The sequence below is a fragment of the Berghia stephanieae genome, chromosome 1 (assembly GCF_034508935.2).
Source record: "Berghia stephanieae isolate SIO BIC M18660-M18661 chromosome 1, UCSD_Bste_1.3, whole genome shotgun sequence".
Lineage (NCBI taxonomy): Eukaryota > Metazoa > Mollusca > Gastropoda > Nudibranchia > Aeolidiidae > Berghia > Berghia stephanieae.
Window position 1 is genome coordinate 132,217,966 of NC_088360.1, and position 25,000 is coordinate 132,242,965.

Consider the following 25,000-nt stretch of genomic DNA (forward strand, 5'->3'; position numbering starts at 1 on the left):
TTTTGTGATGATATTATTTTTTATTTTTTTTGCTTGCTTTTATTGTCTTGCTTTGTCTGGCACTGTTCCATACAGAGTTATTTTTCAGATCTTTATATCACATCAGTGCCTGCTCCCAAATGTGTCAAAGATAACGTGTTTGTCATTTTGTGAAAATAGTGACTGGATGGATGAAGCTGCTTAGTTTCCGTAATTGATCGTTGAAAGTGAATTCTCAGGATTGACATAATGAGTTCAGAAGGAAAATATCTTATCGTATTTGTTTTTGTAGACAATCCAAACTTCTTAATGGAAATATCTGGACGATAAAATTTGGTGAGAATAATAATCCGTTATTAAGAATCATGTTATTATTATTATTTTTGAATATGCATGAAATAGCAATAGATAGTATGAAGTTGACGTCAATCAGGTCTTTGTTATATTTTTTTTTTTTTGCCATCAGCGTTTATGCGTAATTCTCACTAAACTGTATTAACCAGACTATAAACGTTAATGGTTACACATAGTTTTGTGTGTTGGTCCGTTATACTTCCGGATGGCAATGTTATGAGCTTCTTAGCCAAACGCATACTATCTATAACCATGCCACTTAGATAACCACGCCTCTCGGACAGTCGTCATACTGTAAACAATGAATGGCAGTGGTTGGTTGACACTAGTGCGGGGCGGTCCTTGGCAAGCTTAAGGACCACGGTCCTACGGTCCTTGGGAAATGAAGACCACAAGGACCGGTCCTAGGACCGGTCCTTTTCGACATTGAACATTCCTGAGAGACTGTTGGAAATTCGAACCGGTTTGACCTTTGAGACCGTGGGATCGTTCATTCTTGAACCGTTAAAGACCGCTACACGATGAAAACCGTGGTCTACAGGAGTAAAACACACGGAGTAGTCACACTCATTTCAAATTGTAACCTAATTAGAGAAGAGGGGTGATGCCTTCTTTATTTGCTCACCGTACTTCATTGTTACTTCGATAATTTAATAAAATTTGAAATTTATCCCCATTAACGGAGATAATGGCATCGCCCAAGGCTTTGATACACACACGCAACTCCTACCCCCCCTCCCACCCCCCCCCCCCACACACACACATTAGAGGGCAGCGAGCATTGAAGAGTAAGAGAGAGACGTGAAGTTATAATAAGAGGGGGTGGATGAGGTAATAGTAATAAGAGGGGTCGATGGTGACTTTTCGCCAGATCTAACAAACTCAGCTACCCATTCATTGCTGAGTAGACAGGGATTCAGAAAAAATCGACTGCACCCGGGATCGATCTCTGGCCCTTTGCGTATAAAGAGAGTGCTCTATCAACTGAGCTATCGGGGTCCCCAAATATTCTATTGGACTTTTTTAAAATTCAGACGTTATAACTGGGTTTTTTGGAAGGAAGAACCTAATGAAACTCATATTATTTGATTAGTAAAAACACCAAACGAAATTTTAATATTATTGTATTATTTTAAATGACAACACTGCGATAGAAAGGAGTGGTGACAAGAGATGGACAAAAGAAAACAAAAAATCGGATTCGCTACTTGCTAGGTTCGACACACACACACACACACACAAACACACACACACACACAAACACACACATCTTTAGTAGTCACATACATTTCAAACAATAACCCATTAGAGAAGAGGGGTCATGCCTTCACCATAGATCATTGTCATTGCGATCATTATGGTGTAGTAAATTTTGAAATTTACCCCGTATAATGGAATCGTCCAAGGCGTGCGCCTCCTGTTCCCCCCATCTCACACACGAAAGGGCGGTTTGCGGAGTGGAGGTTGGTGGTCGTCTGCCTGTGTCGTTTAGTGTATGGCAAAGGGGGGTGGGTGCGATTAATTAAGTGGGATGGGTGGTGATTGGTGGAAGATAGGCAACCGAAGCTGCGAATCGCTGGGGAAGTAGTAGGCTATGGCGCGAGACCGTAGGACCGTGGTCCTTGCAAGGACCGCCCCGCACTAGTTGAAAGGTGATAAGAAGTGAGGACCGCCGCCGGTCTTCCCCTATGGGACCGGTCTTCGGTTCACAGCTAAAAGACCGTGGGACCGCGGTCCAGACCGGTCTTCAGCGCGGCACTAGTTGACACAGCTTAGCAAACAACACACGATTTACCATCGAGGCTATAGATAGAATGCGCTTGGCCAAGGAGTTCACAACATTGCCATCCGGAAGTATAACGGACCAACACACAAACTCTGTGTAACCATGAACTTTTATTGTCTGGTTAATACAGTTTAGTGAGAACAACTCACAAACGCGGATGGCAAAAACAATAACAAAGTCCTGAGTGACGTCATTTGCATACTATCTATATTGTGTCTTAGTAAAATACCAACTGTTCTACCGCTTGCTTCATTAACAGAGCCCAACACAGAAAACTATAGATAGAATGCGCTTGGCCAAGGAGTTCACAACATTGCCATCCGGAAGTATAACGGACCAACACACAAAACTGTGTGTACCCATGAACGTTTATACTCAGGTTAATACAGTTCAGTGAGCGTTACTGATAAACGCGGATGGCAAAAAAAAAAAAAAAACAATAACAAAGACCTGTGTGACGTCATCTTCGAACTATCTATATGTAAACTTAAACGTTTATAATAATATGATCGAGATAATCGTGTGATAACTAGTCACCCATAATCTGGCGGCAGGGACGGCTGGTAATAATGGGCAGGGTGGGCAAATACCAGCCTGTTTTTTCAAGTTATATGCTGTATTACCAGGTCTGAAATAATCAAATTTAAATTAGATAATTTCAAAAGTTACTACTTAAACTTTATACTTCGTACTGAAATCAATTTGTGTGTATTTTTGATAGATTGCGAATCACCACGCATCCCGTAATGCATAAACCAGGATACGCTCCTGTTCTTTTTTATCACCCCCCCCCCTCCCCAACCACTCCACTCCGCCCACATCGTCATCTCATCGTCACGTCGCCTGACGGTGAACTAACTCCGATCTTTTCTGTCTGGCCTCTCTAGTACTAGGTCGGGCTAATTCAAATGAGCCCACCTTATTAACCAGTGAAAACTAAATAGAGATTTTGGCAAACGAACTTTTTCTTAATTATTGCATTACTTGTGCTGGTACCATTGATGTAATGACTTTGGGAATGTTCCAGTATTGAATTAAATTTATTAATTTACTAATTTTATATCAATTTAATATTAATTTGTGTTGTTTTTATATATTTGTTTATCCATTTAAAATTTTCTTTTTTTCTCGTTTTCTTTAGTGCTTCTCAGAACTCATTTATTTAAATTGTTTTCTTATTTGTTTTTTTGTTGTTGTTGTTGTTGTTTTGGGTTTTTTTTTTGTTTTGTTTTGTTTTTTTTTAACAAATTAATTTGTTAGTTCTTAATTTTTTAATTCTTAAAGTAATTACCGCTGTATTTTTATTGCCAGACAAAATAATTTTGCAAAACAATGTAATTTTCTATTGTATTCCGTCTAATAAAACAAAACACTTTTATTCAAAAGTCACGACTAAATAAATATATAAAATACAACCACCATTTTGGTTTTCTCAACAATTGAATTAGTATACGAGAAATACTCTTCTGAGAAAGGAGAGAGTTGAATTCTAACTAAGTTATAGAGGAAATACGGAAGGGTGGGCAGATTCCGTACTTGCCCGTCCTGAAGCTAATATACATACATAAGTTCGCGATGAAGAGGCGGGAAGCTCGGGGTTGGTTGGGTAAGGAGTAAAGATAACACGGTCGTTATTGTTATAGTCTAACGAATGCATGAGGAGAAATTGGTAACATTATTTTGTCTTAATTGTATTGTATGAAGTATTGGCGAAAGCCTAAGATTAAATAAACTTTGTTTTTGTCTGTCTTATTTTGACTATGGAACTGATACTGATACTTGTCATAGCAGACCTGCCTACTTGAAATAGGAAAATAAAAATCGTAGTTTTCAGGGCTAATAAATTCGTAGATATTTTAACTACACTTTAAAAAAATGACCGGAATTTCGTCTGTTTTGATAGATATCAAATTTTTAAAAACGAGAAAAAATTATTGGAAACGTAATAATGATGGTGATGGTGGTAGTGATAGTGGTAGCGGTGGTGGTAGTAATTATGGTGGTGGTAGTAATGATGATGGTAAATATTATTATTATTATTATTATTATTATTATTATTATTATTATTATTATTATTATTATTATTATTATTATTATTATTATTATTATTATTATTATCATTATTGTTATTATTATTATTATCATTATTATTATTATTATTATTATTATTATTATTATTATTATTATTATTATTATTATTATCATCATCATCATTATTATTATTGTTATTGTTGTTGTTGTTATTATTATTATTATTATTATTATTATTATTATTATTATTATTATTATTATTATTATTATTATTATTATTATTATTATTATTATTATTATTGTACGTATTGGTGGCATTACTATTGTTGTAATTTTTTGTGGTTATTAATGGTATCAGTTTATTGTTTGGTTCCATTTACCATTTTTTTCCACTTTCATGTATGTGGTCATCAAATTGTATGATTTATTGTCGAAAGCCTAAGATTGAATAAACTTTGTAATATTGTATGGTAACCATCATTGTCGACGACATCGTCGTTGTCATTATAATCATCATTATCATCATCATCATCATCATCATCATCATCATCATCATCATCATCATCATCATCATCATCATCATCATCATCATCATCTTCATCATTAACAACAACAATATTAACAACAAGTACTACAATAGCAATAAAAACAATATCAACATCATCATAAAATTTCCGTCATCGTCTCCACAACTATCATTCTAACCAACAGCACCACCAAAACCACAACCATAATTCATCCTCCTCCACCACCACCACCACCGCTACCACTATTCCAACCACTACCACCACCGGCACAATCATTCTAATCATCAAGACAGCAGTGAAATGCAATTTGAGCTCTGAATGAAACTCGGGTCATATCGCTGTTGTTGCTTCTCGATTGAAACTTTAAGGTTACTACATACTACTGAAAACTAGTGCCGCGCTGAGGACCGGTCCTTGGACCGGTCCCACGGTCTTTTAGCTGTGAACCGGGGACCGGTCCCATAGTGGAAGACCGGCGGCGGTCCTCACTTCTTATCACCTTTCAACGGTCTCGCGCCATACTACTTCCCCAGCGATTTGTTGCCTCGGTTGCCTATCTTCCACCAATCACCACCCATCCCACTTAATTAATCGCACCCACCCCCCTTTGCAATACACTAAACGACACAGACGACCATAGAGGCAGACTACCACCTCCCTCCACTTCGCAAACCGCCCTTTCGTGTGTGAGATGGGGGGAACAGGAGGTGCACGCCTTGGACGATTCCATTATACTGGGTAAATTTCAAAATTTACTACACCATAATGATCGCAATGACAATGATCTATGATGAAGGCATGACCCCTCTTCTCTAATGGGTTATTGTTTGAAATGCATGTGACTACTAAAGATGTGTGTGTTTGTGTGTGTGTGTGTGTGTGTGTGTATGTGTGTGTGTCGAACCTAGCAAGTAGCAAGTCCGATTTTTTGTTTTCTTTTGTCCATCTCTTGTCACCACTCCTTTCTATCGCATTGCTGTCATTTAAAATAATACAATAATATTAACATTTCGTTTGGTGTTTTAACTAATCAAATAATATGAGTTTCATTAGTTTCTTCTTTCCAAAAAAACCCAGTTATAACGTCTGTATTTTAAAAATGTCCAATAGAATATTTGGGGACCTCGATAGCTCAGTTGATAGAGCACTCTCTTTATACGCAAAGGGCCAGAGATCGATGCCGGGTGCAGTCGAGTTTTTTCTGAATCCCTGTCTTCTCAGCAGTGAATGGGTAGCTGGGTTTGTTAGATCTGGCGAAAAGTCACCATGGACCCCACTTATTACTTATTAACTTATTACCGCATCCACCCCCTCTTATTATAACTTCACGTCTCTCTCTTACTCTTCAATGCTCGCTGCCCTCTAATGTGTCAACGCCACGAACAACTCGATCAACTCCTTGGGCGATGCCATTATCTCTGTTAATGGGGATAAATTTCAAATTTTATTAAATTATCGAAGTAACAATGAAGTACGGTGAGCAAATAAAGAAGGCATCACCCCTCTTCTCTAATTAGGTTACAATTTGAAATGAGTGTGACTACTCCGTGTGTTTTACTCCTGTAGACCACGGTTTTCATCGTGTAGCGGTCTTTAACGGTTCAAGAATGAACGATCCCACGGTCCCAAAGGTCAAAACGGTTCGAACTTCCAACAGTCTCTCAGGAATGTTCAATGTCGAAAAGGACCGGTCCTAGGACCGGTCCTTGCGGTTTTCATTTCCCAGGGACCGTAGGACCGTGGTCTATAAGCTTGCCAAGGACCGCCCCGCACTACCAGTAATGTAACAGAAATATTAATCTCGCCGTTGAGGGATTAAAGCAAATCTTTAATTTTTCGAGTGAACGAAATGGACTTGTATTGTCAAGGTGTTGTCGCATTATGTCTCGTCGCTTTATTTTTTAGTTGTATTTTCTTTCGTGATTCATTTTTGATTACGTTTGGAATAATTAAAATCTACTGGTATTGTCATTTCATTGTGAATGTTATTATTTGTGGTTAAAATATTAATTTTTAAAGGTAAAAAAAAATAATAATTAAAAAAAAATTAATTAAAAAATAAATAAATAAATAAATAAATAAATAAATAAATAAATAAATAAATAACTTTAAAAAAAAAAAAGATAAATTTAAAAAAAATAAATAAAAAAAATAAAAAATAAAATAAAAATAAATTTAAAAAAAAAAACAAAAAAAACAAAAAAAAACAAATATATATATATATATATATATGTATATATATATATATATATATATATATATATATATATATATATATATATATATATATATATATATATATATATATATGACCGAATCATCTTTGCCCCACCACTGTAAATAGGCTAGAACCGCCACTGTCTGGCGGTATAAAAACAATAAAATGGTCAGCCAGAGAGAGGTCGATTTCATTCATGATATTGTTTATAAATAACCAGCTATGTTTGTCCTAGCACGTATGAAAGTTTGTCACAAATTCCATGTTTTGATAGGTCAAAAATCTACTGGTTAAAAACCACAGACTGTTATCGTGGCCATTGTTAACTTATAGCCTGACACTGACCAAAAAATGACGTCAAAATGCCAGTCTTTGGCCACAGAAGACAACAAATCGTGAGTTGTATTCAATAGTTCAACCAATGGGACCACTTGTTTCCATGAGCAATACTAACGACAACTCACTAGGCGGTGCAAATAATGACGTCAAAATGTCAGTCTTTTTGGGTTTCATTGTCAGGCTATAACTTAACGATGGCGACGCTGTTATCCACTCTTTCTAGGTGCATAAAAGCAGGTCCGATAACCGAACACAATTATGGGCTTGATTTAACATTGTTGTTGTCGAGAATATTTTGCGTAGGTTTGAGAGTATTTCCAATACAACAATCAGCCCATAAAAATTGGTTATCAGATCTGCAAATAAGTAAACATTTAATCTTTTCATTTATACCGACGTGTACTTATTTGCAGGTCTGATAACCAACATCGTTATGGCCTTATTATTGTTGTAATTGAACTACTCTCAAACCAACGCAAAATAGTATAAAAGTATAACAATTAAAAAAAAACATTAACTATAATTATATTCAGTTATGAGACCTGCAAATATGTACACTTTGATCTCTGCTCAACTTTAACATGATGGTTCCCCCCATATTTTGGACATGACACTATTACATATTGATGGATAAAGACAACGCTGAACCTGTCAATATTTCAAACCCAAGACTTCCTTGTGTTATGGCAGTGTATGGCAATGTTGGCAATCTTGCTTTAATCTCCTTCCTGACTTCGCTATCTTTACATCTTCCTCCTCCTCCTCCTCCTCATCATCATCATCATCATCATCATCATCTTCTTCTTCTTCTTCTTCTTCTTCTTCTTCTTCTTCTTCTTCTTCTTCTTCTTCTTCTTCTTCTTCTTCTTCTTCTTCTTCTTCTTCTTCTTCTTCTTCTTCTTCTTCTTCTTCTTCTTCTTCTTCTTCTTCTTCTTCTTCTTCTTCTTCTTCTTCTTCCTTCATCATCATCATCATCATCATCATCATCATCATCATCATCATCATCATCATCATCATCATCATCATTATCATCATCATCATCATCATTATCATCATCATCAGCATCATCATCTCATTATCATCATCATCATCATCATCATCATCATCATCTCATTATCACCATCATTATCATTATCCTCATCATCTTAATCATGAGCATCATAATCGCATCATCCTCCTCATCATTGTTCACTATCGTCCTCATCACGATAACACACGAGCAATTAGTCAAATTCGAAAAAGTGTCGTGTTTTAAATTCAATGAAGGGGAAATCCCACAATTCTAATTCCTGCGCACACAAATTCAAACTCATTCCAACTCGTCAAAAAACGGAAGTTAGGTTCAAATGTTTAGAATTAGTATTTTGAAACTTCCTTGAATAGTGACTTTACGCTATCCATTTCACACACACACACACACACACTCTCTCTCTCTCCCTGTATATACACCACATCTAACCAAAGATTATGAAGCTGAGGTCTAACCAAATCAGATGAATTTGGCCCTGAACATTTTGGGATGTGTGATTTGTCTAAACGTCTCGGCAATAGTAACGTCAGGCTAAGTGAAAACGGATGAATTTGATACGGATTTTACCCAAGGCACACAAATCGCCACCACCACCACCATCGACCGTGTGGATCACTGTTAGGTTACACGGAAAGCGATCAAATATCACCAGGATTATCTGTAAAAGAATAAAAATTATTTCTCGAGCACGTTGGGTGAGCAGATTTTATGATATTTTACTCATAATCATATTATAATATCTCGAACGAGAACCATTACTATGTTAAGTATCTGTCGGATTTTTTTTTTTTAAATGTTTTTTCGCCTCACAGGCGTCATGTTTCGTGTTACATATTAAGTGCTGCTTTGGCTAGCTAGTAGGTACTCCTTGAAATATGTAAAATAATCGCTCGCTTTAGCCCATTTTGTGGATATTGCGATATATAAATGCCCAAATTTTAATTAAGTAGAAGTTAAGAAAAAACAACAACTTTACAGCCACGAGATGCATAATAATTAATTATAAATGATTTAATTACACCATTAATAAATTATAAGTAATCGCACTCATGTAGCTCAATGTTACAAACATTATTTCCCAGGCAGACCACACAGAGCCAGATTCCTATAGATAGAACGAAGATGACGTCACTCAGGACTCTGTTATTGTTTTTTTGCCATCCACGTTTATGAGTAATTCTCACCAAACTGTATTAACCAGACTATAAACGACTAAGATTACACATAGTTTTGTGTGTTGGTCCATTATATTTACGGATGGCATTGTTGTGAGCTTTTTAGCCAAGGGTATACTATCTATAACGTAAGGCTCCATTGGGCACGTGATATTCTTACAATAATATATCCGTTACCGTTCTAGTTTGGACTTCAGATCAATGATATCATATCGATATGTCGATAGATACCTGGAATTTTAGAATTTTTCATTTTACATTAGAATATAAGCGGACGTGTTTTGTCTTCTCTCTCCCTCTCTCTCTCTCTCTCTCTCTCTCTCTCTCTCTCTCTCTCTCTCTCTCTCTCTCTTGTGTGTGTGTGTATGTGTGTGAGTGTGTATATGATTTAATTGTACAGCACTCACCAGAGCATTTTAAAGTGGATTCTTAGACCCTATAGAATTACTATAATATTGTTATCATTCCTTTGTCAGTAAGGCTCTCGGGCAGCGTAGAAATTTTAAGAATAATCTAAAGACACATCTTTTCCAGAAATTTTTATCCTAGGCAGTTTCTTATTGATGAGTATCTACATTCTTATTATTTTTGATTCCATTTGGTTGAATGTCAATTTCATTTATTTGTAAGACTCGCATAGTTAGTGTGTGCGACGACTGTTGTGTGTGTGTTTGAATCGGTACGAATGTGTTTATGGTTTGACAAGTATTCTGTAAAGCACTTTGTGGCTTCGGTATTTAGCGCAATAAAAGAACACTTTATTATTAATATTATCACTATTATTATTATTCTTCTTCTTCTTCTTCTTCTTCTTCTTCTTCTTCTTCTTCTTCTTCTTCTTCTTCTTCTTCTTCTTCTTCTTCTTCTTCTTCTTATTATTATTATTATTATTATTATTATTATTGTTACTATTATTATTATTATTATTATTATTATTATTATTATTATTATTATTATTATTATTATTATTATTATTATTATTATAATTCTTCTTCTTCTTCTTCTTCTTCTTCTTCTTCTTCTTCTTCTTATTATTATTATTATTATTATTATTATTATTATTATTATTATTATTATTATTACTATTATTATTATTATTATTATTATTATTATTATTATTATTATTATTATTATTATTATTATTATTATTATTATTATTATTATTATCATTATTATTTTATCATTTCCTTACCTAGAACTGCAAATTAGATAATCAGTTGAAATGGTTTGTTTACACGATGAGTATTATTTATTATAAGTATGCGCAATCGTGTGGAGCGATGTTAAAAATATTTCCACAGCAGGCCACAACGACCCAAATTCGCTGAAGTCCCAGGTTTGAGAGTTGTTTTTTTTTGCCAAGATGAGGGTCATTTAAATGGATCGGTATTTGAAGGACGAGTTTTCTGGCCAAATTTTTTAAATACGGTTTTTTCCAAGAGAACGGCAGCTCTGTCATATAGACATCAAATTGAAGAGTGGTTTTCCAAAACTCCCGAACTCCGATTTTTCCCATTTTGAGATATAGAGAATTATTTCCCCTAAAATTTCTCATTCGGTCTGTTATTTTATCATATTTAAACTTTTGATTCACACAATTAAATCTAAGGAGATTCTTGGGTCAATTGATGTTTAAAATAAAGTTTATGTTTCAATTTATCTCATGGATGGAAAATCTCAAAAAGTAGAAAAATCGACTTAAGTGTTGGAAAACCAGCTTTCAATGGGAACGATCTATATTCATGTGTCCGTCCAACCGAGTCATCAATCACGTGATTGGTTGCTGTCCAACGATTGGACATTTCTAACCAAATGTAAACATACTGCTTTGTTTATGAAAGTTGTAAACATACCCATGTGTCAAGCGGAACAAAATGACCAATCGTAATGTTAGATATTTCAAAATATATGAACACTTTTCACTATGTAGGTCACTTTGAGCACATTTTGCAATGTGACCAATGACCTCGAGCACATGGAAAGTTCATATAGATCATGCCCATTGCAGTATCGACACTTACACGTCATGACTTGTCACACATGTTAAAAGTATTGCTGTTGACTTTGACCTCTTGCGAAGCGATTTTAGCACATAATATAGTGGATAGTGCTCTATAATCTACCGAACACTGAAATGAAAAACAAAAAAAAAAAACAACAAAAAAAAAAAAAAAAAAAACAAAACAAAAAAAACAAAAAAACACAAAAACAAAAAAAAAAACAAAACAAAAAAAAAACAAAAAAACACAAAAACAAAAAAAAACAAAAAAAAAAACAAAACAAAAAAAAAACAAAAAAACAAAAAACAAAAACAAAAACAAAACAAAACACGTCGATAAACTTTTGACCGGAAAACTCCTCCTTCAAATATTTATCAATAGGGCAGCGTGGCTCAGCGGTATGGTCCTTGCTTCGTACCCGAAAGGTACCGAGTTCGACTACCCGCCGCGTTGTGTGGCCTTGAGCAAGTCACCTAGCCTTAGCTCACTTTACGACGCTGCACTGCGGCGGACGCTTGGGTCATTCCAGTCTTCCCTTAGAATATTTGTATCCTAAAGAAAACATTCCCATTAGGGATGAATAAAAGGAAATTATTATCATTATTATTATTAACTTATTTATTATTATTATTATTATTATTATTATTATTATTATTATTATTATTATTATTGTTATTGTTATTGTTATTCTTCTTCTTCTTCTTCTTCTTCTTCTTCTTCTTCTTCTTCTTCTTCTTCTTCTTCTTCTAATCTTCTAATTATTATTATTATTATTATTATTATTATTATTATTATTATTATTATTATTATTATTATTATTATTATTATTTTTTTTATTTTTTTTTTTTTTTATTATTATTATTACATTACCCCTCATCTTGTCAAAAACTCTCAAACCTGGGACTTTCAAGGAAGACGTATTTTCTTTGCAGAGTACGTAGAATTGTTTGATTTTTTTTTTTTTTTTATTTTATTTTAATTTATTATTTTTGTTAGGGAGAAGGGGGGGGGGGGGTGGATGGTCGGGAGAGGGGGAGGTGTTCTCTAGCAACCCATTCGTTTGCAAGTGACGGGAAATATGATACGCGAACAGTCTCAGGAGGGAAAATCATTATTATTCACTTCTAAATGACTTTTTTTTTTTTACAAACGTAGAATCTATTATTCTATGACATTTTCAACAAATTAGATTAAGAAAATAATTTAGAAAAATAATAATAAATAAGGGCGTAGCCGCATAAGTTTGAAATTGCATGCTTAATACAATGGAGAAAAAAACACGCAGTTAAAAATTTGGCCAGAAAACTCGTCTTTCAATATTTGATCAATTAAAATAACCCTCAAATTGACAAACACTCTCAAACCTGGGACTTGCAGGTTTGGTAGTGTTTATTTTTTCGTTTTGTCTCATTTATTTTTTCCAAGAAGAATGTCATTTTAATCGACCAATATTTGAAGAACGAGTTTTCTAGCCAAAATTTTAAATATCTGTTGTTTTTTTTGGTCAGAGTATCTTGAAAGGTTTAAGATTGCATGGTTAGTAATGTCTATCTGTCTGTCGGACCACAATGACATCTATAATCACTTCTTGTCTCTTCATTCGTCTGTCTGGTTAACTTTCTATCTATCTATCTGTCTATCTATCTATCTGTCTATCTATCTATCTGTCTATCTATCTTTCTATCTATCTAACTATCTATCTATCTATCTATCTTTCTATCTATCTATCTATCTATCTATCTATCTATCTATCTATCTATATATCTGTCTGTCTATCTATATATCTATCTATCTATCTCTCTATCTATCTATCTGTCTGTCTGTCTATCTATATATCTATCTATCTATCTGTCTAGCAATATATCTATCTATCTGCCTGTCTAGATATATATATATTTATCTGTCTGTCTGTCTATCTATCTATCTATCTATCTATCTATCTATCTATCTATCTATCTATCTATCTATCTATCTATCTATCTATCTATCTATCCATCTATCTATCTATCTATCTACCTATCTATCTATCTATGTATCTGCCTGTCTATCTATCTATATATCTTTCTATCTATCTATCTATCTATCTATCTATCTATCTATCTATCTATCAATCTATCTGTCTATCTTCTCTATCTATCTATCTAACTATCTAATTATCTATCTTTCTATCTATCTATCTTTCAATATGTCTATCTATCTATCTATCTATCTATCTATCTATCTATCTATCTATCTATCTATCTATCTAGCTATCTATCAATCTATCTGTCTATCTATCTGTCTAGCTATCTATCTATCTAACTATCTAATTATCTATCTTTCTATCTATCTACCTTTCAATATGTCTATCTATCTATCTATCTATCTATCTATCTATCTATCTATATATCTATCTAACTATTTATATATCGACCCATTACTTTCTGCAATACCACAGGAGATTAAATAATATAACTGTAGTACTGTAATAATAATATCCGGAATTATTTTTTAAAAAACATTCCCTTTATTCATCCATAGGGGAAATTAATCTTTACGGTCTATTCCAAGGGAAGACTGGAATAACCCTGACATCAGCCGCAATGCAGCGCCGCAAATTGAGCTAGGGCGAGGTGACTTGCTCATGGCCACGCAGCGCAGCCGCAGGTGATCGAACTCGGTACCTTTCGGCAAAGACCGTACCGCTGAGCCACGCTGCCCACGGACCAACGTACAAAACTATGTGTCACCTTACTACTGGTTAATACAGTTTAGTGAGACTTATTCACAAACACGGATTGCAAAAACCAATAACAAACACCCGAGTGACATCAACGTCATTCTATCTTTGCCATCCGCGTAGTTGACGTCACTCAGGTCTTTTTTATTTCTGATTGCCATCCGCGTTTATGAGTAATTCCCACTCAACTGAATTAACCAGACTATAAACGTTCAAGGTTTCATATAATTTTGTGTGCTGGTCATTTATACTTCCGGATGGCAATTTTGTGAACTTCTTAGCCAAGCGCATACTATCTATAGTAAATATATATAATATATATATATATATATATATATATATATATATATATATATATATATATATATATATATATATAATCGTCACTTCTTGTAACCTTGACCTTCCTTTTTCTCCACCCACAGATGAGCGCGGCTACGGCCGTGCGGAGGCAGCTGTCGCGGGCGGGCAGCTCGGATGCCAGAATGCGGAATAACCGACAAGACCAGCATGGCATCCAGGAACCGTCCAGCACTCCAACATCTCCTCCATGATCGCCAGGTCAGGACAACGGACGGACTGCTCGGAGCTGCTGCTTCTGCTGGTAAGTCTGTCAGTCTGTAGCCATCGTTAACATATAGCCTGACACTAGAACCGTAGCCATCGTTAACATATAGCCTGACACTAGAACCGTAGCCATCGTTAACATATAGCCTGCCACTAGAACCGTAGCCATCGTTAACATATAGCCTGACACTAGAACCGTAGCCATCGTTAACATATAGCCTGACACTAGAACCGTAGCCATCGTTAACATATAGCCTGACACTAGAACCGTAGCCATCGTTAACATATAGCCTGACACTAGAACCGTAGCCATCGTTAACATATAGCCTGACACTAGAACCGTAGCCATCGTTAACATATAGCCTGACACTATATCCGTAGCCATCGTTAACATATAGCCTGACACTAGAACCGTAGTCATCGTTAACATATAGCCTGACACAGAGCCTTTTCCAGGACTCAACTATGCGCCGCTAAAGCGGGATTCGAACCCTGGACTTTCCGATCCGTTGTCGAGGGTCAAACCACTTGACCCCACAAAGCTGCGCTTAGGAGTGAAACGATACAAACAATAAACGTTTCAGGTACAAACTCTTCGTCAACGAAACAAGATACAAAGGAAAGTTGAAAACAAGTTACATGCTTGTTTCAAAGCTCATCGGTATATAGTTGTGCTGAGGAAGGGTTTATATCCGATGCATCTATTATTTGTAGTATTTCAAGCAGAGCCTTTCAATCTTCAACTTTTCGTTAGAATTCTTACGACCCAAGGCTTTAGGCAGCTCCCACCGTCTCTCTCTCTCTCTCTCTCTCTCTCTCTCTCTCTCTCTCTCTCTCTCTCTCTCTCTCTCTCTCTCTCTCTATCCATCTATCTATCTATCTATCTATCTATCTATCTATCTATCTATCTATCTATCTATCTATCTATCTATCTATCTATCTATCTATCTATCTTATCTATCTATCTCTCTCTCTCTCTTATTTATCTCTCTCTCTCTCTCTGTCGTATCTATCTCTCTCTCTCTTATCTATATCTCTCTCTTATTTATCTCTCTCTCTGTCGTATCTATCTCTCTCTCTGTCTCTCTCTCTCTCTCTCTCTTATCGATCTATCTTTCCCTCTCTCTCTCTCTCTCTCTCTCTATATATATATATATATATATATATATATATATATATATAATAGTAATACGGATCCAGCATCCAGCCCAGAATTACGCATGTATTTATATTATTTAATTGATTAGCTGTAAGAGTAATCTCACCAGAGATTTTTGAGGTCAAAGTCAAATAGGAGGTAAGCAACTTATAATTGAAAGAATTGCGATCTATAAAACAAAGGCTATACATTCACATTGGTTGCGAAATAATAATAATAATAATAATTGTGCTATAGACGAGATTAATTAATTACGCATCGTGTGAGAAAATCGTCAAATGGTGGATCGAACATTTTCTATTCTTGAGTGCGAACGGCCTAGCTAATTTTGACGTCATTAAAGCAGCAATTTCTTCACCTTTTGACCTGCAGGCCAGGTTGATAGTGCAGAAATAGCTCTTGAGCTATACTATTTATAACTACTAAAATGAATGGATGTCTCTCTATTTTCTCAGCGGCAATTAAAACGTTCTAAAAACAAGTTGTTATAAAGGGAAAGCAGATGCCATGACGTCCGACTTTCCTATCTTCCAGTTCAACACTCCTTGAATTGGATTCAGTAGTCTGATGTCACGCCGCTCGGCAACGGTGGCCATCTTGGTTCTAAACAAAGAAAATCATTACTGTTTATTCTTCATGCTGACTTGACCTTTTCATATGTCTTGTGATCAGAATATCTGCCGTGATAGGGAAGAAAGACGCATATCGGTATCTAGGTCAAATTGACATTTTCTGGGATTCACATACTTGAGAGAAAGGCGCATTTTTCTATCTGGGTTTGGTAACTCAATCATTGAAAATAAAAAAGCTGTTTCATTTTGAAAATATGCGACTTGACCTAATTTGGTTTAAATTCGTTTCGAGGAATGACAGATCGACGCATATTGAATGTGGATATGACAGAAGGTCGCATTTTGTAATATGCGTCTTTTTCTCTTATTCGTCCACCGAATGACATAATTTGTCTTTCACAAAAAGACGCATTTCGGATATGCGACTTTCTGCCAAGACACTCTCCAAAAATTAAGATATATGCGTCCGTTTGTATTACGACTGGTGACGATGAAAAGAACATATCATTGTTCTCCAATTTTCATCAAATAGTCAATCATCAAAGACGTACGAGTAAATTGTTGTTTTGGTGTGAATTCTTCATTTCCTCGGGTGAGTTTTATCCTTTTCCTATTCAAGTGATCAAAGATTTTATGTATATAATCATATAATTACTTGTCATATATTAGTGAGGATGTTTAATAATTATTTGCTATTGACGGTTTATCTGTGTTTCTGATATTTAACTTAGACAAATATTGATTTACATGCTAATAGCACTACTGTTATTGTTATTACATGTACTATATTTATGATTATCATTATGATGACAATTATTAATATTAATGTTATTATTTTAATCATCATCGTTATATCACTATGAAAGTATAAGTTGTAGAATAAGTAGTAGTCGTATTAGTAGTAACAGTGAAAGCATTTGTATGTACAATAGTAGTAGTAGTAGTAGTAGTAGTAGTAGTAATAGTAGTAGTAGTAGTAGTAGTAGTAGTAGTAGTAGTAGTAGTAGTAGTAGTAGTAGTAGTAGTATTCTAGTGTATCAAATAGAGCGCCCCCCCCCCCCCCATCCATTAATGTTCGGAATTTTCGCGAACCTCCCCTCCCTCCTTCTGATCTTATTAAACTTAAAATTCATTCTTAAATAGAAAAAATACTGTCCCTGTAATTTGCTGTGGTTGAATTCTTCGGTCAAACCCCCTTCTTTGGTGAAAATGAACACCCCTCCCCCCATCTCCCCCAGCTTTCTACTAAAGTGCGCACTGCGCACCCCCCCCCCCCCCCTTGCTTGGGATCAGGACAGTGGACATAAAACCAATCGGGCCTGAAAACCAACCTAGGACTGTGTCGGACTCGGTACCTTCTGATTCAAAGTGAAAACCTTAACTACTGAGACAATACGTCTCTAGCTATGCATCCAATTAGCCCTCAATAACCTGTTTCAATATTCTTTTGGGAAAGGCAAGCAACTGTAACTCAATATCATATCATAACAACGTTACTTTATGATAAAGATTATTTTAATGAATAAGTCCACTCCGGTTCAATTTTTGAATATCCATATTTATATCTCTTTCATCAGATATGATCGAACCCCTAAAAAGGCCACCGGTACCTCCACCTCAGCCAACCCAGATTAAATAAATCATGACAATCAGACTCCGGTGATTCAGATATTGACATTCCATTGAAACAGCTAGCTCAGATCAATAGTGAAACCTCTATCAGGAGGAATTACATGATGTATGAGTGTCATAAAAGCAGAGAGGAAAAGATTTAAAGAAACCACGGACAACAAGAAAAACGGAGGAGACGAGCTAGATAGGTTTACCTAAACACCGATATGAAAATCTGCAGTAGAAGCACGTAAACTGGCTGTTGAGATTAAATATGGATATCGATATGGATTTTGTGTTGAATTTACCATTGAGAAACAAAGTTTAGATAGTGACTCAGAATTTGAAATGTATTTGGAACTTGCTTCTAAATATGTCGCCGAAACCACTGCCCCTAGAGTTCCATTTGCTGAAGAGGAAGAGTATTTGTCCGAAACTGCCACGCCGGCATCCTTTACCGGTTAAGGAGAAATATCTGAAGGAGAGCATGTTCCAGGTGTGTCATCGATTACAGAGACCACGATAGCAGAGTGAAACAATGACTACACCAGATCTAGAGATAGAGACAGTTCTACTCACTCAAAAAGAGAAAGCACAAGACGCGGATACAAAAAGCAGACTAGGAAATACACAAGCTTTTGCGAATGAGAGAAAAGCATTCGGTCTTGGAAGGTTGTGCGCCGACCTGCTCCAAAAAATGCCGTGACAGATTCTTGGAGTACCAGCGACGGGAGCTTAACAGATGTTTTGGGGAGAGGATTGGAAGGACCAGCGCAAATTTGTACGGACTTGGGTAAGTAAAACAGAATGCAGAGATCAGTGCGAAGGCATTCTTTCCAAGGAGAAAATTGCCTAGTCATGTACATGCAAATATACAATGAAACAGGAAGATGGAGTCTTCCATCCTGTGTGCAAAAAGCTCTTCTTTACTACTCTCGGATTCAAAGCTAATAATGGCAAACTGATAAGGAGCGCTTTCAAGGATGTTGGTGTTAACGAAAACAATGTCATAGAAGTACCCCTTGTTGACAATCGTGGACGTCATAGTCCCTGGCACAAGATTGACCACAGCATTATCCATGAACACATAGAGAAATATAAAACAAGCATTTTTCATTATAGACGTGAACACGCGCTTTTCAGGAGATATTTACCATCTGATCTGATCATCAATGATATGCACGAAAACTTTTGCGCAGTCAATGGAAAATCCATATCAAAGAAACTCTACTATTCTGCATTTAAAGAACTTAACATCTCACAAGCCTTGTTCAAGAAGAATGTGAAAAATGTAAGTCCTTCTTGTTGCACAAACAACTATGCAACTGTGAAGAAAGGTGTGAACCGTGTGCCGATAAAATCATCCATCGGACACGATACAGAAATGCTAGAGAGGTATCAACAGGATGCAGACAAGAACGAAAACGCCAACACAGCCCATCCAGTGTTTGCCGCTGATCTGCAAAAAGCGATTTTGCTGCCGAGAATGAATCAGTTTAACAGAACCATGTTCACAAGCAGATTGGTCTTATTCAAAGAGACATTTGCACCAGTGGACTGCAAAAAAAGTGAAAAGGACATTGCCGTGATATGGAATGAATCAATTTTAGGACGAAAAGATGAAGACCTTGCATCAGCTTCTTACTTAATATATAAGCGTGATGCCGAATCTGTGACACTCTGACTGGATAACTGTAGCGCCCAAATTATAAAGTATACCCTTTATACTATGTTACTTCATCTTGTATGATTAGACTACTACAAAAGCAAGCACCATCACAATCAACTATTTAGAGCCTGGTCATACTTTTATGGCAGCTGATTCCACCCATGCCGGAATCCAAAGAGTTCTGAGGCGGAAAGACGGCAAAATCTTTGATCTCAATGAATTTGAAGAATGTGTCGTAGAAGCAGGCTGCCAGACAATGCCGTTGAGGTTTAATGACTTTGCCAACTGGGATTCTGGAGTCAGTAGTTATCTGTTGAGCAAAGCTTACAATCGTCCCTACCTAGCTAAGATTGTTTGTGCTGAATTCAGGCGAGGGTCACCAAAGACACTCTTCTTCAAAATAGCTTTGAAGAAGATACCTTCAACGAATGTGACATTCTGAAACGCGGATTTGTTTGTACGCCAAAGTTTCGTACAAAACCCAGGGGTGTAGGATTTACAAGAAGGATGAGATCGTGAAACAACTTGTGGGTTTGACGCCCCCTCCCCCACCCCCTCCGCCCCAATAGACGAAAGTACTGGATAGACCTACCAACCAGCTCCACGAGTAAAATTCTTTGCAAATCCTACAAGTGAATGTCCCTTCATCATTCACTGACTAGTTGGAAACGTTGCTCTTCCAAACAATGTGTACGAGCACGCAACGTTTACGCCTAAGTAATGATTCAATTCATTATCTAAATAGAAGAGATGGAATGTATAATATGTATGTGATAATATTAGCGAGGATTACAAAGGCAAACTCCATGTTAGTGAACTATAACGAAAGAGGGAGAGAAAGAGAGTTAGTATTAGTTATACAAATAATGCTAATCAAATCACTGCAAATGAAACTATTATGAAAATTTACATGACTGGTGCCATTGTTCTGAAATAATAAAGCATGTTCAGCTTGATATCCTATATGTTTTTGATTGGTTTCTTCCGATTATTCAAGGGACCCGTGATTATGGTGTTTTTGCTTATTATAGCTTAACAATGGGCGATATGCGTCCTCACATGACACTGTATATCATTATGCACATTACCGCTAAACTAGCCCATGTCTATGACAAACAGACGCAAAAACAATATGCGTCCGTTTGTCACACACTGGATACACATCCGAAAGTGCGATGGACGCATAATATTTTTGCGTCTATCTGTCAAAGACATGTGTCAATCAATTTTCAATCATGGATTTGGCAAAAGGTCTTTTGGTGAATTACACAGTTAATACAAATATTTTAGTTTTCAAGTTCCATGAATAAAATAACAAAAAAAATATTCTTTAATTACCTATTAATTCTTTTAGATTCGAGCCAATAGTTGCAATGTTATTAAGTAAAACGGTTTTTTGCGTTTCCTGAAAAAGTAGGTTTTCCCGTTATGCGTCTTTTTCTCATATCACGGCAGATATGTAAAAGTCAAAACATGATCAAATTTATTTATTTTCCCCTCTGTATACGCTTTTATGCTCTCCGGAGAAATATTTCATAAGGGCGTCCGCCATTGTTCCGATAGTTTAGAACCAGTTACTAAGTTACCATGCGTCATTACGAGGGAAGTGACGTTACGACTGTTGAAGAGTATTGTTCAATAAGTCTTCTAAGATTTATAAATGAATAGGTGACATATGGAACCACAGGGTGGCATAGCTATTTTAGGAGCAGGAAGGATGTACGGCAGGTTCTTGTGATTGTGGGGTGTAAACGTTAGAGAGAGTATGGGTGATCTTTATTAACGATTACGTATAAATTTGACTAGAAAATAAGATGCCGATACTCTGAAGGCGGAAGAAGGTTTGTTGCACAATGAATATATTATATATCCAGTCCTACTGAGGACACACACACACACACATACATACATACATACATACATACATACATACATACATACATACATACATACATACATACATACATACATACATACATACATACACACATACACACATTAAAAAAAATTGAGCTTTATATAGCGCAATATCCACTAAATGTGCTCAAAGCGCATTACAGGGGTTCCCTGGTCAACAGCAACATTTAACATGTAGGACGGGACATGCCGCCTGTTGAGCTATATTACAATAATTGGGACTAAGACAATGCTGTTAACGGCCATGTAATCATTTTACACCTGAGTACGGTGAGAGAATGTGCGTAAAGAGCCTTTTCCAAGGACTCAACTATGCGCCGACCGCGACGCTCGAACCCAGGAGCTTCCGATCCGAAAGCGAGTGTCATACCACAAGACCACATAGCCGCACATACACACACACACACACACACACACATATATATATATATATATATATATATATATATATATATATATATATATATATATATATATATATATATACTCACATTTTTTGCCGAGACGACTCGTTTCTGTGTTTTTCCTTTAGTTCACACTTCTTCAGTCGGCATAATCCATTCTGTCATGTCCGTAGAAAACTCCAAACATGTGAGTGAAAATTTACATTATATATTAGCTCTAACCACCATTATCGAGCACTTTCGTACCTACAAGTACCCACCAACACTCATAAATATATATATAATATATTTGTGTGTGTGTGTGTGTATGTGTGTGTGTGTGTGACTAGTCACTCATTTGGCGGTATAAAAACAATAACGATGGTCAGAGAGATAGGTCAATTTAATTCACGTTATTGTTTATAAACAACCAACCAAGTTTGTACGAGCACGTGAGAAGGTGTGTCACAATTTCTATGTTTTCATTGGTCAAAAAACTCCGGTTAATTTCTTGCAAATTCAACATTCTCTGATCATTGAACACCATCGATGATCAAGGGAGGTCATCGTTTTAATATTCCCTCCACAAATATTTTTGCTAATTCACAAGTTATTTCCCTTAGAATGGAAACTGTTTGGATTAAGTCATCTTTTATAATTATTTAACATAATGATGTCCATTGAATGTTCTCAATGTATTTTCCAAGGAGTCTCAAACATCGGGAACAATTAACGTGTAGGATAAGACATGACGCCTCTAAGGTGATTACATGTTTTTTTCGCCAGAGGCAATGTTGTTACCCTACCCGGTACTTATTATACACCTGCGTATGGTTTGATATTATTGATCGTTTTCAAAAGTAAATATAAAAAAAATAAAATTCCCTTTATTCATCCCACAGGGGAAATTTGTCTTTAGGGTCTATTCCAAGGGAAGACTAGAATACCCCATGCGTCAGCCGCAGTGCAGCGCCGCAAATTGAGTTAGGGCAACGAGGTGACTTGCTCAAGGCCATACACGGCGCAGCGCCGGGTGATCGAACACGGTACTTTTCGGGTACGAAGCAAAGACCACCGTATGTTTTCAAACGCAGATGTAAAAATAAAAAACCAAGATGGTGGTGATAGCTTTACAGTGGTGCGTTTCTTTTGTTAAAAAAAAATTGAGCTTTATATAGCGCAATGTCCACTAAATGTGCTCAAAGGGCTCTATAAGGTGTCCCTGGTCAACAGCAGCATTTAATATGTAGGACGGGACATGACGCCTGTTAGGCCTTATTAAAATTTTTTAGGACAACGACAACGCTGTTAACGGCCAGGTACTCATTTTACACCTGAGCACGGTGAGAGAATGTGAGTAAAGAGCCTTTTCCAAGGATTCAACTATGCGAGGAGCACGAGGCTCGAACCCAGGACCTTCCGATCCGAAAGCGAGTGTGATACCACTAGACCACATAGCCGCACTGTACATCAGTCATGTAAATGAAACGTGTGAGAGAAAATAAATAAAATGAAACAAATCAATCGTGTAGTTTTGTGGAGTCTTCTTGTGAAAAGTACACAAATTTATGTCATGACATGTCTTAGGTTCAAATGTAGATGCCATAGATGTGATCATTTAAATTTTTAAAAAAAGAAGTTTAATTGAGCTTTTACATAGCGCAATATTATCCACTAAACGTGCTCAAAGCGCTTTGCAAGGAGTCCCTTACAAACAACAGCACGTAACATGAGTTTTGGTTTTATTTTGGCTTAACTTATCGCATCAATAGAAGGAACGAAATTGGATTCAATAGTCTGATGTCACGTCGCCCAGCAACGGCAACCATTTTGGTTCTAACCAAAGACAATCGGTAGTGTTTATTCTTCATGCTGGCGAGAAATTTTCATATGACTTGTGATCAGAATGTGTAAAAGTCAAAACATGATCAGATTTATAATGTTTTTTCTCCCTCTGGATACGCTTTTATGCTCGTCGGAGAAATATATCATAAGGGCGTCCGCCATTGTTCCGATAGTTTAGAGCCAGTTACTAAGTTACCATGCGTCATTACGAGGGAAGTGACGTTACGACTGTTGAAGCGTATTGGCGTCGCTCAGCTCTTTGATATTGTTTTTAGCCAGCTATTTTTATGAGTAGTTTCCCTTAAATTGTATAGATAGACCGAAATTGACGTCACTCACCTCTTTGCTATGGTTTTGTTTTTGTTTTTTTTTTTGTTTTTTTTTTTTTTTTTTTGACGGCTTTTTTCATTAAATTGTATCACACAGACTATAAACGTGTAAGATTACACATAATTTGTTGGGTTTTTTTTTTTTTTTTTTGTTTCTTTTTTTTTTTTTTTTTGTTTTGTCCGTACGTTATTTATTACAACGGGAGGTCTTTTCGGATAAACTCACAACATCAATTATTCAGACTATAAACGTTTAAAGTTACACATAGCTAGTTCTATGTGTCGGTACGTTCGATATATCCGGCGGACGAATTTTGTGAGTTTTGTAACTTAACGCATAGCACCAAGGCTACGCTCTAACGGAACGTGGACTACTTTCTATAGATAGTATGCAGATGACGTCACTCGGGCCTTTGTTATTGATTTGCCATCCGCGTTTGTGAGTTGTTCTCACTAAACTGTATTAACCAGACTATAAAAGTTCATGGTTACACAGAGTTTGTGTGTTGGTCCGTTATACTTCCGGATGGCAATGTTGTGAACTCCTTGGCCAAGCGCATTCTAACTTTCCCCCCATCACAGTCGCTCCCATCGATCAGATCACAGGGCCTCATTATCCCCGATACACGATTGGGAGTTAATTATTGACCGGCTACGGCGATAGATTTTTCCGAACGCACATCCGTTTTTGGAAACGACGTCGTTCGTCCATGATTTATGACGAGAGCGACTGTTGTTTACGTGAGGTAACGATGTATGCAGCACATTATTGACTAAACGCGTTTTGTTG

General features: G+C 36.2%; 2 protein-coding genes across 2 annotated transcripts in view; both read left to right on the forward strand.

The window, feature by feature from the left end:
* Positions 1-25,000, forward strand: part of LOC144962944 (regulator of G-protein signaling 17-like) — a 223,937-nt gene that overhangs the window by 39,526 nt on the left and 159,411 nt on the right. Inside the window, 1 exon segment of the mRNA XM_078896374.1 lies at positions 14,584-14,762. Within this exon segment, the coding sequence (XP_078752500.1) occupies positions 14,584-14,762 (179 nt within the window).
* LOC144963218 (uncharacterized) lies at positions 16,580-19,766 on the forward strand. The gene is made up of 2 exons (XM_078897041.1): positions 16,580-17,048; positions 18,034-19,766. The coding sequence occupies exon 2, from the start codon at positions 18,945-18,947 to the stop codon at positions 19,749-19,751; it is 807 nt and encodes a 268-aa protein (XP_078753167.1). The 5' UTR covers positions 16,580-17,048; positions 18,034-18,944; the 3' UTR covers positions 19,752-19,766.